At 35.8% G+C, this 17,478-nt stretch overlaps 1 protein-coding gene across 3 annotated transcripts in view; it reads left to right on the top strand.

The window, feature by feature from the left end:
• Positions 1–17,478, top strand: part of SS18 (SS18 subunit of BAF chromatin remodeling complex) — an 84,527-nt gene that overhangs the window by 60,862 nt on the left and 6,187 nt on the right. For all 3 annotated transcript variants that reach the window (XM_029921532.1, XM_029921533.1, XM_029921531.1), the window contains 2 exons: positions 112–234; positions 3,294–3,427. In XM_029921532.1, the coding sequence (XP_029777392.1) occupies positions 112–234; positions 3,294–3,427 (257 nt within the window). The remainder of the gene's footprint in view (positions 1–111; positions 235–3,293; positions 3,428–17,478) is intronic.

The raw sequence follows: 17,478 nt of genomic DNA on the forward strand, positions 1-17,478 counted from the left end.
AATATGGCATTTCATTTTGTTCTTGTGTTGTTGGCTATGCATCTTAGAGTAAAAAAATTAATTAAGCAAACTTCTCAGGTTTTTTTTTCCTCTTCTCCAATTATCCTGTAGGAAATTCACAATATGGCCAACAGCAAGATGCTTACCAAGGACCACCCCCCCAGCAGGGGTACCCGCCCCAGCAGCAGCAGTACCCGGGCCAGCAGGGCTATCCAGGCCAGCAGCAGGGCTATGGTAATCGCTCTTTGCGGTTTTGTTTTGAAATACTGACGTGCATAGTTAGTGTTTCTTTTTCTAAGAATTCTTATTTTTGAAAATTTACAATTTTAACTCAAGTCTGTTGTGGGCTTGAGTAATTTAAAATGCTTTTCTCTGGTAAACTGGTAATCCATTTAAAAAGACACATAAACTAGAGATGGTTCATTTACCAAAGGGTAAGGTATATAATCATTTAAAATGAGTTCTAAAATGAATTCTTAAACCTCTTTGGCATTTATGACCAGCCAGTAGCTTTGTGTGTGCTTGGAAAACTGATGAATTGGGCGATTATTGAGCATATCTACATAATTTGCTTAGCAAACTTATTTCTGAAACTATTGACCATTATGATGAAAAATAACATTGATTTTTGGAGTACAAATGAGATTTATTTGGAATGCATAAAGAAAAGGTTTTTGTCATTCTTTGGTTAAATAGCAATATACACATCCATAGAGGTGTATTTATTGCTGTTATGTATCTTACGGAGTTTGGGGAAGTGTAGCTATATTTTCTTATTATAAACTCACTATAAGAGTTATAGTAGCTGGATATTTGGCTTTAAATAACTTTATTAGATAAGGAGTGGGGAATGATAAAGACTTGATATCGCATTCTTAAATTTTTTTAATTTTAGGCTACTGTCACTACTCTCTATATAGGAAAATGTGGTTCTAACATTAGAGAAGTAACTTCTTACTAATCTGACGTCATCTCTTGCTAACATAGTCTTTTTTTTGCATCAGTAATATCTTATTTTTATTCATTAGTTCAAGCTCTGAGATTACTATGGGCACCTCTCTCTATTCATCATAGCAAATCTCAGAACCAAAATCAGGTTGAAGTTCTCTTGTGTCTTCAACTTACGCATTAAAATTTAGTCAGGTATTGGGAGCCAGGCATTTGATAACTTCTAACTGATAAGTTCTAGTTCTTTAATTGAGATATGATACGTTCTAGTTCTTTAATTTGAGTTATGACTGTAGAAATATTCCATGGATGGGACGCCTGGGAGGCTCAGTCAGTTAAGCATCCAATTTCAGCTCAGGTCATGATCTCACGGTTCCTGGGTTCAAGCCCCGCATCGAACTCTCTGCTGACAGCTCAGAGCCTGGAGCCTGCTTCGGATTCTGTGTTGACCTCTCTGCCTGCCCCTCTCCCGCTTGTGCTCTCTTTCACTCAAAAGTAAATACATTAAAAAAAATTTCTTTTTAGAAATATTCCATGGATTTCTTGTTTGGTGTTTTTTTTTTTTTTTTTTTTAAGTGGACTTCAGCATGGCATAAACTCACAACCTTGAGATCAAGACCTAAGCTAAGATTAAGAGTTAGACACATAACCAGCTAAGCCACCCAAGCATCCCGGGATTTCTTGTTTTTACAAAGTAACTTTCTTGCTCTTCTCAGATGGCATTTTCATATCATGACCATTGAATATTTGTGTATTGAATGAGTATTCTGGTTTTATTGTGTTTACATGAAAACAAATATGATGTGGTTGAATCAGGTAAAATCATTCATTTAACACACACATTTTCAGTGGGAAGAGAGAGTAAATGAAATGTAGTATTTTTGGTTAGGGTAGTTAACTGCCATTTTGTTCGATCTTGGGAATCCCAAAGGAGATGTTCCCATTTTATTTGTAGCCTTCTGTTGTCATACTTTCTTCCAATAGAAGAGTTAAACTTTTTAATAATTGAATGTATAATAATTAAATAAATAATAGACTGATGGAATTTATGCTTGAAGATTTATTCTCCTCTGACACTTTCTTCTGCCATTTGTGTTTTTATGGCAGATATTGAATGGCTATGATAGAAAACATTTAAGTGTCAGAGCTTTTCAGCTTATGCTTTATAAAGCATTCTTTACAATAGGCAGTAGTGGAATTTATGAAACAGACATATTTGTTTGGCAAGCCAAATTAGTCCCTTGCCATCCCTGGAATTGGAAATCATTCATTTTTATGGGTTAAGTATTAAAGATGATTGGTACACAGAGTGTAACTTTTGAATCAAGTTTTTTTCACATGCAACCTGTGGCTTTTCAAGTCTTCTTCAGTTTTGATTTGAAAATATTGTGATAGTAAGCTTATGCAGAGCATAAAGCATTCTTTTGGTGATTGCAAATATTAATCTAGAATTTCATGGAAAATTATGATTTTTTAAAAAATTTTTTAATGCTTTTTACTTATTTTTGAGAGACAGAGAGAGCAGGGGAGGGTCAGAGAGAGAAGGAGACATAGAATCTGAAGCAGGCTCCAGGCTCTGAGCTAGCTGTCAGCACATAACCCAACCGTGGGGCTCGAACCCACGAACTGTGAGATCATGACCTGAACCGAAGCCAGACGCTTAACCAACTGAGCCACCCAGGCGCCCCTCTTTATGATTCTTTGGTGATTGCAATTGTAAATCTAGAGTCATAGGGATGTAAATATCATTGATTCCCAAACTTTATTCAGAAAATCAGTATTTTAATTTGAATCTGCTTCTTGCTTTTTCTTTTATTTTTAAAGTTTATTTATTTATTTTGAGAGGGAGAGTGCATGCATGTGTGCAGGGGATGGGCAGAGAGTGGGAGAGAGCCTGATGGGTGCTCAGACTCATGAACCATGAGATCATGACCTGAGCCGAAGACACCAAGAGTCAGACACTTAACTGACTGAGCCACCTAGGGCCCTTCTTGCTTTTTCTTTTACCTGTTGCTTATGGCAGTTAACTTTCTTCTTAGAGGTATAGATGAATTTTCCTTATGCCATGGAATTAACTTGCTTAACAACTCCTGTCTTTTATATACTTGGAAAAAAATTAATGACTAACACATAGCTCACTAGTTACACCAAATCAAAACATTTTCTACATGGCGATATCCTTACAAGATTTTCGTTTTTACAACTTTTGGAATTTATTTCAAAAAGCATTAGAGAAGATCAAGTTACCAAACTATCCTTTTTTGTTTAGATATAAAAACATAATAACATCTAGTTCAACTTTCGAGAGTTCTGTTTTTATCTGTTTTGTTTGTGTTATTTTGCAGGTCCTTCGCAAGGTGGTCCAGGTCCTCAGTATCCTAACTACCCACAAGGACAAGGTCAACAGTATGGGGGTTATAGACCAACACAGCCTGGACCACCACAGCCACCACAGCAGAGGCCTTATGGATATGACCAGGTAAATTATTGGGCCAACTGTGTGATTGCCACATTATTTGTTCACTCTTGATAAGGTTGTTTTTTACTTGAAGGCTCATTTTTCCCACTCCTGTTCATAGTATATGAGATAACAAAAAATATTACTTTGAAGTCTTTTTGATAGAATGCTACCACAGTTGATCATAGTTACTGTCACATGTAAAACATGTGTTACCTTTGAGCCCCAGCATTCATTCATATTCATTCATATTGTCTTTCTCTCTCTCTCTCTCTGGTCTTTACCTGGGCATACTTCCAGTAGGCATTCCAGATGTCATTCCCTTCCTTTTTTTTTTTTTCCTGTTTTTTTTTCTTTAATCTTTATTTATTTTTGAGAGAGAGAGATACAAAGCATGAATAGGGAAGGGACAGAGAGAGAGGGAGATGCAGAATCCAAAGCAGGTACCAGGCTCTGAACTGTCAGCACAGAGCTTGACATGGGGTTTGAACTCACAAAGCGTGAAGTCATGAGCAGAGCTGAATTTGCCACTTAACCGACTAAGCCACCTGGGCACCCCTGATCTCATCTCCCTCACATTTATTGCTGAAGACTGCATTGACATATAGAGACGTGGAATCTGTCTGTCAGTGTTCTTAGTAGCTCTTGTCTTTGCTTCAACATATTCATTACCTTCTGCCACATCTGTCGTATCCTGTCTCTTTAAATTCATGCTTACCTCTGCCTCTTGCCTCCTTTCATATACATATCCATTATCTCAAGTATTAAAAATCTTTATCTCCTGTTATCTTTCCTTCTACTTTTATATATGTAGAGCTGTACCTCATCCTAAGATGACTATATCCTCTTGAACCCTTTAAGTTTTTTCTTTTCATCAGTAAACTTTTCAGACTTACTAATGTGTGCCACAGTGTTTTCTGAATCTTGATATTATACAAACTCTAAATTATAATGAAAATGATGTATTATGTTGGCAGTTTCTTTAGATTGTCTTCAGATTTGTCTAATGACCTTCTAATGAGGATAATCTGGTCTGCTCACTACTTAAGCTACCTAAAAAGTTTATTTTTTTGGTAAGTTGTGATTCCAGGGCCAGTGTAGGTGATCTGGTTTGAGGAACCACTCAGTGCAGTACTAACTAGAACTTGAGGTATGAGCTCTTTTATCAGTACTCTCAAACCTATAGCCCCTTGTACTGACACTTCCTATTTAAGTGATAAAAGAGATAAAAGAGACTTAAACTAAAAGGGTAAAAACAAATGAGTAATATTTTTAAAAAATATAGTTACTAAATTAAAGGGCTAGGTGGAAATTTTATTTAAATTTTAAAAGTAAAATAAGTCTTGGCTAATGTGTTTAAGGGGAAGATTCCTGAGCAGAAGATTTAGGCTCATTCTAATCTACAAGTTAACTTTTTAATTTTTATCTCAATTTAATTAATTAATTGATTTTTTGAAGTAGACTCCACGCTTGATGTGAACTCATGATCAAAGAGTTGGATGCTCCGCTGACTTAGCCACCCAGGCACCCCCCACAAGTTAACTTTTTAAAAAATGAGCTTCTGATCATTTATTCTCTCAGTCAACCAATGTTTATTAATTTTATACATGTGCTGGACACTGTATTAGGTCCTAGAGGAGTTAAAACACACATGATTCCTATGGCTGGTGGAACAACTATCTATCTTGTCTTTGTTAACTTCACTTTTGAATATTTATTACTTATTTTTAGAGAGAAAGAGTGAGAGAGAGAGTGTGTACGTATGAGCAGGTGAGGGGCAGAGAGAGAGGGAGAGAAAGAATCCCGAGCAGCTCAGCACGGAGTCCCATGTGGCGCTCAGTGCTGCGACCATGAGATCATGACCCAAGCCAAATATAAGAGTTGGACGCTCCATCGATTGAGCCACACCCAGGCCTCCTCTTGACTTCACTTTTGACACATTTGACACATGTTCCTGTTTTCGTTCTTAAATGGTCTTCTTTGCTTATTACTGTGCTTTTTAATTTCTTTTAGATTTCTAGTTATTCTTTCTTTATTTTTTCACTTGTTTCTTACCTTTCTTTTAACTAAATATCAGTGCTTGGATCAGTGTTTTTCTTGGTCTCTCTACTCACCATGTCTTATATTTTCAGTGTCCTTAGCCCCACCCTCTGCAACCCAACTTCGGCTAGATTTTTTTCAACTTGTACAGAACATCTCTTTGGATGTCTTGTCATCTCCACCAACTTCCAGCATGTTGTGGACTAGACTAACCATTTTCTCTCTAAATGGTGTTCTTTTTCTTTTCTTTTTTTTTTTTAATGTTTTTTATTTATTCTTGAGAGACAGAGAGAGAGAGTGTGAGCAGGGGAGGGTCAGATAGGAAGATACAGAATCTGAAGACAGGCTCCAGGCTCTGAGCTAACTGTCAGCATAGGGCCCAACGTGGGGCTCGAACCCACAAACCATGAGATCATGACCTGAGCTGAATGAAGTCAGACGCTTAACCAACTGAGCCACCCAGGCACCCCTAATGGTGTTATTTCTAAATCCCGTAAGCTTGATGTGAGTCATTAAGTAAATGTTTCTTGAGAATATTTATATGCCAACTATCCATAGTCAGGGCACATTGGGAAATAAGACAGACATAAACTCTGCCTTTATGACCCTAAATCTAGATGAAATCTAGAAAAATAAACAGATGACATAATATAGTATGAGAAGTACTTAAAGGCAAGGTTTTTGTGGAAGGGGGCTCCTAATCTAGATCACAGAAAAAATGTTCTTTGGGAAGTGTTGTAATAGTGTCAGGGCCCAAGGATGAGTAAGACTTAGACAGGTAGATATAGAAGAGGGAAGTATATTCTAGTCAGAAAGAAAAGTACATCTCAAAGGACTAGTGTTGAGGGGTGTGGTTGAGTAAAGCTAAAGCGTGGGGGAGGGAGAGGCAAGATTGGAGGGAGAAGTTAGGTTTAGATTGGGAAGACTCTCACAATGTTAGGGGACTTGGACTTTATCCTGACATTTGAAACCTTTATAAAATATTTTAAATGATATATATAATGTGTTAGCTGTGCCTGGCACTTGGAGAGCATGATATGTGAAATTATGTGTTGTGATATATAGCATATATGATAGATCTATGATATATTATCTCTTTCATTATAATTATTCCACTCCCTAAAGTTCTTAGGAATTTGGGATGGTACTAGAGATAAAGACCCATGATGTTTGTGTAGATGCCAGCCACATCTCCTTCCCCACTAGAAAAGGCAACGAGGTGGGGACCATTTTAGCTACTCTAGTGTTAGTAGTCTGCCCATATTTATCATAGATTTTACCTCATCTGTATCCCCCAATCTAAACACTTATTGGTGTTTTCATTTTAGGGAAAGTAGTTCATCTCCTCAAGATAATGAAGGGAATAGAAAACTAATACAGATTCTTAAATCCAATAGTAATGTAATTATAGTGGTGGTTGAAGCAGATGACTCTTACTGCAGTGTGCAGGATGAATTAAAAGGGAGGAAATTGAGAGAGAAAGCCTTGCTAGGGGCTGTTTTGATTCTTTCAGTTCCTCAGGCTAAAAACCTGGAGTCATCTTGGCTCTCCTCTTTTTTTTTTTTTTTTGCAAATCAAACATCTTGTGAACGAGCAAATTTCATCACCTTTTCCTTTAAAATATATCCAGTATCTATCCATTTTTTACAACCTCCTGCTCTTACCCAGGTCGAAGTTACAACTGTCATTCACCTGGACCATTGGAGTACCTTCCTTTCTGGTCTTCTGCTTTTGTCCTACTTCTGCAATAGGATACGCTCCAGACAGGACCCACGGTGATCTTTTAAAAACATTAGTCAGATTATGCCACCCCACTGCTCAAAGCCCTGTGGTGACTTCAGTCTTAAAGTAGTAAAAGCAAGACCTTAAAATAACCTACAAAGTCCTACATGACTTGTGACCCCACTAACAGTCCCACCACTTCATCTTTGTATTTTAAAATTATTTTAATGTTTATTTATTTACTTTTGAGAAAGAGAAAGAATAAGCCCACAAGGTGGGAAGGGCCAGAGAGAGGGGGGGACACAGAATCCAAAGCAGGCTCCAGGCTCTGAGCTGTCAGCACAGAGAACAACACGAGGCTCAAATTCAACCAGCCGCAAGATCATGATTGGACGCTTAACCGACTGAGCCACTCAGATGCCCCTCACTTCATCTTTGTATTTAGAGCTGCCCTCATTCATTTTGCTTCAGTCATTTTACTCTTCCTTAAACACATCAAGCATATTTCTACCTCAGAACCTTTGTATTTGCTGCACCCTTTACTGCCAGAACTCTTCCCCCAAGATGTATAGTTGTCTTCCTCCCTTTCTTCAAATTTCTGCTCTGATCTGTCATCATATCATATCAAGGGGTCCTTCTAACCTATGTGAAATAGTAATGTCTTAGCATTGTCTCACTTTACAGTAGCTCCTGTTTACTCACAAAAGACTTGTTCTAAGACCCTCAAAAACCACAGATAGTACTGAGCCCTGAATATATTGTTTGACCTATGCAAGTATACCTGTGATAAAGTTTAATGTATAGATTAGGCACAGTAAGAGATTAACAACAGTAAAGAATAGAAGAATAAATATAACAATATATTTAATAAAAGTTATGCAGATGTGTTCTTTCTCTCTCAAAATATTGTACTGTACTCACCCTTTTTCTTATGATGATGTGAGCCGATAAAATGCCTTCATTATAAGGTGAAGGGAGCTGAATGATGTAGGCCTGTGACATAGTGTTGGGCTGCTATTGACCTTCGGATGATGTGTCAGGAGGATCATCTCCTACTGAACCGCAGTTGTCCACGGGCAACTGAAACCGTAGAAAGCAGAACCGTGGATAAGGGGGAACTGCTGTATTTTCCTACCCTTCTGTATTTAAACAACTTTTTGAAGTATTACTGACATACCATAAAGACATATTAAAAGTACAAAATTTGATACTTTTTGATGAGTCCGTCTTTTTCAATTTTACCTATTCTGATGTGTGTCTGGTGATAGCTTATTGTGCTTTTCATTCTCATGTCCTAAAGGACAAGTAATAATGACTTATCTTCTCATGTGCCTATTTTTCCATCTATGTGTCTTCTCTGAAATGTCTGTTCAAATCTTTTGCTTATTTAAAAAAATTCAATTCCTTATTTTCTTATTGAATAGAGGTCTTTGTATAGTGTACATACAAGTCCTTTATCAGATTTATAATTTGCAAAGATTTTTCTGCAGTCTATGGCTTCTCTTTTCATTGTTTTGACATTGTTTTTTGAAGACAGGAACTTTGACATTTTTATGAAGTTGAATTTATCAACTTTTTCTTTTATGGATCATGTGTTTGATTTTATGTGTGAGAAATCTTTACTTATCCCAGAGTCAAAAATATTTTCTCTTAATGGTTTCTTCTAGAAGCTTTATATTTTTTAAAAATTTAATTTAATTTAATTTAATTTAATTTTATAGTTTATTTTGGGGGGGAACTTGAATGGGGGAGGGGCAGAGAGAGAGAGGGAGAGAGAATCCCAAGCTGTCAGCACAGAGCCTGACATGGAAATTGATCTCACAGTGAGATCAGGACCTGAGCTGAAATCAAGAGTTCGATGCTTAACTAACTGAGTCATCCAGGTGCCACTAGAAACCTTATATTTTTAGACTCTACATTTAAGTCTGTAATCCATTTTGAGTTAATTTTTCTATGAAGCATGAATTGAAGTTTACATTTTATTTTTTCAAATGGATAGCTAATTTTCTCAGCACTATTTGTTGAAAAGATTAGCCTTTCTCTACTAAATTGTCTTTGAACCTTTGCTCAAAATCATAAATATGTCTGTTACCAGACTGACCTATTTCTCTGTCTTTACATCAATACCATGCTTAGTATAGTTTTATAGTAAGTTTTGAAATCAGGTGTTCATTTTCCAGCTTTAATCTTTTTCAAAGTTGTTCAAGCATTTTTGCGTTTTTGCATTTACATAGGAATTTTAAAATCAACTTGTCAATCTCTACAAAAGGTGACAGATATTTTGATGGAATTATATTTGGAGAGAGTTGTATCTTAACATGAGGTCAGTGAGTATCCATTTTATGAGCATGGCATATGTCCCTTTAAGTTTTTTTCAGCAGTGTTAAATAGTTTTCACCATACAGGTCTTACATAGATTTTGTCAGATTTATCTCTAGGTATTTTTATATTTTTGATACTGTTGTAAATTTTTTAAAATTTCAATTACAGTTGTTAATTGCTGGTTATATAAAAGTACAGTTTGTTTTTGTATATTGACATTTTATCAGAACTGTAATATTAACTCACTTATTATTTCTAGTAGATTTTTGGAGATTGTCAAAATTTCCACATAGAAATCATGTGGAAAAAGACTATTTTTTCCTTTACAATATGAATACTCTGCTTCTCTCCCCCTTAATCTATCCCCACCTAAAAACCTCTAGCATGATTTGAATAGAAATAGTGAGAGTGGACATCTTTTGTCTTATTCCTGATCTTAGGGGGTTAACAGTCAGCATTTCAGCCTTGCATAAGATGTGTAGGATTTGTGTAGATATTTTTATCCAGTAGAGATTGTTGCCTGTATTCCTAGTTTGCTGAGAATTTTTATCAGGAATGAATATTGAAATTTGTCAAATGATTTTTTCCTTATCTTTCAAAGGAATCATAGCTTTCCTTTTTACATTTAGTATGTTCAATAATATTTTTTGATTTTCAAGTTTTAGGTCAATCTTGCATAGCTAGGATAAACTTCACTTGGTCATAATATATTATCCTTTTTATATAATGTTGGAGCTGATCAGCTAAAATTTTGTTAACAGTTTTTGCATCTGTGCTTATGAGGGATATTGCACTCTAGTTTAATGTTTTAATCTGGTTTTGTTATCAAAATAGCACAGACTTCATAAAGTGAGTAGGAAAGAAATCACTCCGAGTTTTCTTGAAGGATGTGTATAAAATTGGTATTATTCCTTCTAAAATGGTGCAATTCACTAGTGAAGCTATTTGGACCTGGATTTTCTTTGCAGGAAGGTTTTTATTACAAATTTACTTTCTTTATTAGACATAGGATATTCAAGTTACCTATTTCTTCTTGAAGAGATGTTTGTATTTGTTAAGGGATTTGTCCATTTCATTTGCTTTGTTGACTGATTTTTTTTAATCCTTTTAATATCTCTAGTATCTAGTGATAGTTATTACCTCTTTCATTTCTGATATTGGTAATGTGTATCTTCTCTCTTTCTCTCTCTTTCCCATCCCCCTCCCCAATTAATCTGGCTACCAGTTTTTATGTACTTTATTGATCTTTTCAGAGAGTCGGCTTTTGGTTTTATAGATTCCTTCCCCACCCCCATTTGTTTTTCTGTTTCCTTGATTTCTGCCCTCTTATTATTTCTTTGTTTCTGCTTGCTTTGGGTTTCATTTGCTCTTTTCTGGTTTCTTGAGGGTAATAGCTGAATTCTCATTGATTTAAGAACTGCTGGGCTTCCTAATATAGGTGCTTATTGCTATAAATTCCCCTCTAAGTACTTCTTATGCTGCAGCTCACAAATTTGTATATATTGTGTTCTTGTTTTCAGTCAGTTGAAGATACTTTCTGATTTTGCTTTTGATTTCTTTGATCCAAGTGTTAATTGGAAGTATATAATTTACTTCTTAAATATTTGGAGATTTCCCAGATATTTTTCTGTAACTGATTTCTTATTTAATTCCATCTTCATAATAGAACATACTTAATGTGACTTCAGTTCTTCCACATTTATTGAGACTTACTTTATGGGCCAGAATATGGTCTGTGAGGATGATCTGTAAATGTCAGATCAAGTTGATTGATAGTGTTATTCAAGTCCCCTGTATCTTCGCTGATTTACTCTCTACCATAATAGTTATTGAGAAAAAGATTTTAAATCTCTGGCTATAATTTGTGTTTGTCTATTTTTCCTTGCGGTTCTTTCCAATTTAGCTTCATGCATCTTTTTTTATTTTTTGAGAGAGAGCAAGCATGAGTAGGGGAGGGGCAAAAGGAGAGGGAGAGAGAATCGAAAGGAGGCTCCACGCCCAGCTCTGAACTGACACAGGGCTCTGTCTTCCAACGGGAGATCTTGACCTGACACAGAAATCAAGAGTTGGATGCTTAACTGACCGAACCACCCAGGTGTCCGCGCTTCATGTATCTGAATGCTACCTTAAGGTTTATACATTTTTACACAATTTTATTTGTTGATTAATTTGCTTCTTTTACTATTATGAAATAACATTCTTTGTGTTCAGGTCTATTGGTGTGATATTAATATAGCCATACCAACTTTCTTTGGATTAGTGATAGAATCTTATATCGTTTTTTTATCCTTTAATTTCTTATTTAAAGATTTTATTTTTAAGTAATGTCTACATCCAACGTGGGGCTAGAACTTACAACCCTGAGATCAAGAGTTGCATACTTTAGTGACTAAGCCAGCCAGGCACCCCTTATCTTTTTTTTTTTTCTTTAACATATTTGAGTCTTTCTGTTTAAGTTGTATTTCAAGAAGACAGCATTTGCCAGGTCTTTCTTTTTTATCCAATCTGACAATCTCTGCCTTAAATGGAGTAGCTTTGAACATTGTTTTATGTAATTATTGATATGGTTATATCTGTTATTTTGATTTTTTTTCTTATTTTGTTCTTTATTCTTCTTTTCTTTTTCTGCTTTTAAAAAACACTTTTTAAAGGTTTTATTGTATACTTATGTATTAAAGTTAATTTTGAGAGTGTGAGCGTGAGTGGAGTAGGGACAGAGACAGGGGAGGGAGAGAATCCCAAGCAGGCTCTGTACTGTCATTCCAGAGCCTGATGTGGGACTCAGTCCCATGAACCATGGGATTATGACCTGAGCCAAAACCAAGAGGGTGACCCTTAACTCATCAAGCCACCCAGGCACCCCAGAAAACCATCTTTATTGATATAATTCACATATTTCATTTCACTTTAGAGTAAAGTGAAGGGTACTTTAGAGTGTACCCTTCAATGGGATCCTCCCCCACCCCCCAGTACATTCATTTATCTCCAAATACCAGCCCTGGGAAACAGGTAGTTTATTTTCAGTCCATATAGATGTTCCTATTCTGGATGTTTGAGATAAATGGAATCATGCAACATGTGATCTTTTGTGATTGGCTTCTTTCACTTAGCATAATATTTTTAAGGTTCATCCATTTTGTAGCATATTTCAAGTGATGTTATACCACCTTATGTATAGTATAAACTCTTTCAATAGTTTACTTTCATTTCTTCCTACTCAACCTTTGTGTTATTTTTATAAATTTTACTTGTACAGATATTATAAACTACATATAGTACATGGAATTTTTTGGTTTTTACCAAAGCAGTTATCCTTTAAAGATATTTCAGTAAAAAGAAAACATCTTATATATTTACTCATGTAGTTACTATTTCTGGTGCACTTCACCCCTGTGGTAGATTCATAGTTCCATCTGGCATTTTCCTTTGCCTGAAGGACTTTGTTTTAATGTTTACTATAATGCAGGTCTTCAGCTTATGTATGCATGAGAAAGTGTTTATTTCTCCTCCATTATTGGAAAATACTTATTCTGGGTATAGAATTCTAGGTTGACAGGAATTTTTTTTTATTATTATTACTTTCAGCACTTTAACAATGTGGTTCTACTGTCTTCTTGCTTCTATTATCTCCAAGGAGGCATCTGCTGTTACCTTTCTTTTCTGGTAGTTTGTGTACATTTTTGGCTGTTTTTTAAGATTTTCCCTTTTTGAAATTATTTGACTTTTTTTATACTTGGGGTTCATATAGCTTCTTGGATTTATGGCTTCATGATTTTGATCAAATTTGGGAAAATTCTAAGTGTTTTTCCTGTATGTTGCCTCTATGTCCCTTTCTGTCTTCTCCAATTACATGCATATTTGGCTGCTTAAAGTTGTGTCGTGGTTCACTGATCCTTTATTTTTTATTTTCTTTATTTTCTGTTTTATATTGGGTAGTTTATATTGTGTATCTTGAAGTTCACTAATGATTTCCTGCTTTTTTCTTTTTATCTGCTTTTAACCCATTCCCAGGTACTTTTCACTGCAGACATTGTATTTTTCATCTCTAGAATTTCAGTTTGGGTTTTTTAAGTAGAATTTCAGTTTGGGCCCTTTTTATATCTTCCATATCTCTGTGTAAATTTTTGATCATATGGAATACAAGTATGATAACTTTTAATATCATTTTCTGATAGTTCTTAACATCTGGGTCACTTTTGATCACTTTTTTTTTTTTTCCCTTCTCATTATGGGTCATTTTCCTCATCCTTTGCATGCATGATTATGTTTGATTGTATATCAGAAACTGTAAATATCACTTTTACTTTGTTGAGTGATAGATACATATGTCTTCTTAGAAATATTCTGGAGCTTCGTTTTGGGATACAAGTAAGTAACTTAGACACAGCTTGATTTTAGGAGGATTGCTATTAAGATTCGTTCGACAGGACCAGAGCAGTGTTTAGTCTTGGGCTGAGTATTTCTACTACTGAGGTAAAACCTTTTTGAGTACTCCATCCAGGATGCTTGAATTTTGAGGTTTTTCACTCTGGCTGGTGGGAATAAGCACTACTTCTTTAGGAAAGCCAAGTATTGTTTCCCCTAATCCTTGTGCTTGGTATTTTCCTTGCATTTATTTGCATATCAGTACTATGTTGAACACTCTAGAGAGTTCCCCTTCAGATTTCTACAGTTCTCTCTCTGTGCATCTTTCCTTTCTTGTACTCTGTCCTGTGAACTCTAGCTCCTGTTTTCTCTCCAGACTCTCAGCTTTCTCTCTCTCTCAGATTCAGCCTTAGTTCCACTCTACACACTGCAGTGTAGAGACTCTCAGTGCAGTAAAATGTATAAGCAGAAGGCTCCCCTCATTTGTTTCCAGGTCCTCAGATTGGTGTCTTTTGTTACCATGTGTCCTGAATAGGAGTATTTGATTTCATATGTTTTGAGTGGTTTTTGGTTGTTTCATGCTGGAGGGTAAATCCGTCTTGACTGGAAGCATATTTTAATTCTTGTTTTAAATTTATTTATTTTGAGAGAAAGAGAAGAGCATGTGTGTATGTTGCATGTTTGAGCTGGGAGGAGCAGAAAGAGGGAAAGAAGAATCCCAAGCAGGCTCTGTGCTGTCAGTGCAGAGCCTGATGCGGGATTTGATCCCATGAACTGTGAGATCGTGACCCAAGCTGACATCAGGAGTTGGACACTTAACTGACTTAGCCACCCAGGTGCCCCGTGTTTTAATTTTTTTTAATAGACTTTATTTTTTTGAGGAGTTTTAGGTTCACAGCAAAACGGAGCAGAAAGTACAGAGAGTTTTCATATATGTATAGCCTATACGTGTGTAGCCTCTCCTGCTATCATATCCCACACCAAAGTGCTCTATTTGCTATAATCACTGAACCTACATTAAGAGATCATCACCCCAAGTCCATAGTGTACATTAGAGCTCACTCTTGGTGTTTTATGTTATATGGGTTTTGATGAATGTGTAATGACATGCATCCACCATTATAGTATCCTACAGAATAGTCTCATTGCCCTAAAAATCCTCTGCTCCTTCTATTCGTCTCTCCTCCCTAACCCCCAGCAACCAGTGATCTTTTTACTCTCTTCATATTTTTACCTTTTCCAGAATGTCATGTACTTGGAATCATGTAGTATATAGCCTTTTCATTTCACTGGCATTTCACTTAATCATATGATTTTAAGGACTTTTCATGGCTTGATAGCACATTTCTTTTTAGTGGTGAGTAATATTCCATTGTCTGGGTGTACCACAGTTTGTTTATCCATCCATTTATTCAGCGGCATCTTGGTTGTTTCTAAATTTTGGCAATTATGAATAAAACTGTAAACTTCCATATGCAGGTTTTTGTGTGGGCATAAATTTCAACTCATTTGGATAAATACCAAGGAGCACGATTGCTGGATTATATGGTAAGAGTGTTTAGTTTTGTGAGAAACTGCTAAACTGTCTTCCATAGTGACTATACCATTTTGCATTCTCAGCAGCAGTAATTGAGAGTTTCTATCATTCCACATCCTTGCTTGTATTTGGTCGCATTAGTTTTCAGGATTATGGTGATTCTAATAGGTGTGTAGTGGTATTGCATTATTAGAATTTTCATTTCTGTAAATGACATGATGTGGACATCTTTTCATATACACTTATTTGCCATCTTTATATCTTTAGTGAGGTGTCAGTTAAGGTCTTGGACCATTTTTTAATTGTGTTGTTTGGTTATTGTTGGGTTTTAAGAATTCTTTGTATATTTTGGATAATAGTCCTTATTAGATATGTCTCTTGCAAATATTGTATTGTCTTCATGGCTTGCCTTCTTCTCTTGCATTGTCCTGTGTAGAGTAGAAAATTTCACTTTTAATGAAGTTCATCTTATCAGTTATTTCTTTCATGGATTATGCCTTTGGTGTTGTATCTAAAACCTCATTACCAAATTCCAGAGTCATCTAGTTTTCTTCTGTGTTATCTTCTAGGAGTTTTATTCTTTTGTATTTTACGTTTAGGTCTGTGATCCAGTTTGAGTTCATTTTTGTGAAGGGTGTAAGATCTGTGTCTTGATTTCACGCATGTGGATGTCCAGTTGTTCTAGCACTATTTGTTGAAAAGACCATCTTTGCTCCATTGTATTGCCTTAGCTTCTTTGCCAAAGATCAGTTTACTACATTTATATGGGTTTATTTCTGGGCTCTCTTTAATGTTTCATTGATATGTTTTTATCTATGAATGTGGAACATTTCTTCCATTTGTTTAGTTCTTTTTTGATCTTTTGCATCACTTTCTTAGTTTACCTCATACATATCTTATTAATACACATTTTGTTAGATTTATGTCTGATTTTCATTTTTTGGGGTGCTAATATAAATGGTATTGTTTTTAATTTCAAATTCTACTTGTTCATTGCTATGAATATACATATATAGATAAGTGATTGATTTTTGTATGTTAACCTTATATCCTGTAATCCTTGCTTATTAGTTTCAGAAGATTTTTTTGTTGATTCTTTAGGGTTTTCTACCTAGATAATCATGTCATCTGTGTACCTTCATTTCTCTTCCTATTGCATAACCCAGGAATTGCAGTACAGTGTTGTAAAAGGCTGGTGAGAGGGGACATCCTTGCCTTGTTCCTCATTTTAGTGGGAAAGTTTCATTAAGTATATTAGGTGCTTAAATTTTTCAGCATAGCGTGTGTCTCCATTGACAAATTATGTGTTATGTATCGTCATACTCTTTTCACCTGGAATGTCCGTCCCTTAAAGACAGCACCATATCTATTTTTTATCACTTTTGAGTTTCCGTCACATAGTAGAATATATCAAGTAGTCAGTAAATACTGATAAATAAAGTATAAATAAGTGAATAAATAAGGCCTTTACTTCCTAAATTTGAATGGTGATCGTAAGAATACAGAAAGAAGGCACCTGGGCTGCTCAGTGGGTTAAGCATCCCACTCTTGATGTCAGCTCAGGTCTTGATCTCGGGTCTTGATCTCGGGTCATGAGTTGAAGCTCTGTGTTGGACTCCTTGCTGGGCTTGAAGCCTACTGAAAGAAAGGAAGGGAGGGGGACAGAGTGAGAAGGAGGGAGGGATCCCTAAAAAGTACTGTGACAGAATAATTTTAAGACTTATATAATTAGATGAATAAAAGAAAGAAATTTTGGGGCACCTGGGTGGTTCAGTCCGTTGAGTATCTGACTTCAGATCAGGTTATGATCTCACCATTTGTGGGTTTGAGCCCTGCGTCAGTGTCTGTGCTGACTGCTCAGAGCCTGGAGACTGCTTTGGATTCTGTGTCTCCCTCTCTCTCTACCCCTGCTAGCTCATACTCTTAGATGTATCATAAGTATATCAATTTAGCAAAACCAAAACAAATTCATAAGTTTTTTCTACCCAACCTTACTCCTCCTTTCTGTATTCTCTATCAAAGAAGAGAGGTATTACCATTAAGCTAGGGTGCCAAGTGCCGTACTGGATATTTAAGTTTTTTTCCA

This window comes from Suricata suricatta, chromosome 14 (genome assembly GCF_006229205.1).
Source record: "Suricata suricatta isolate VVHF042 chromosome 14, meerkat_22Aug2017_6uvM2_HiC, whole genome shotgun sequence".
In the NCBI taxonomy this organism is placed as follows: domain Eukaryota; kingdom Metazoa; phylum Chordata; class Mammalia; order Carnivora; family Herpestidae; genus Suricata; species Suricata suricatta.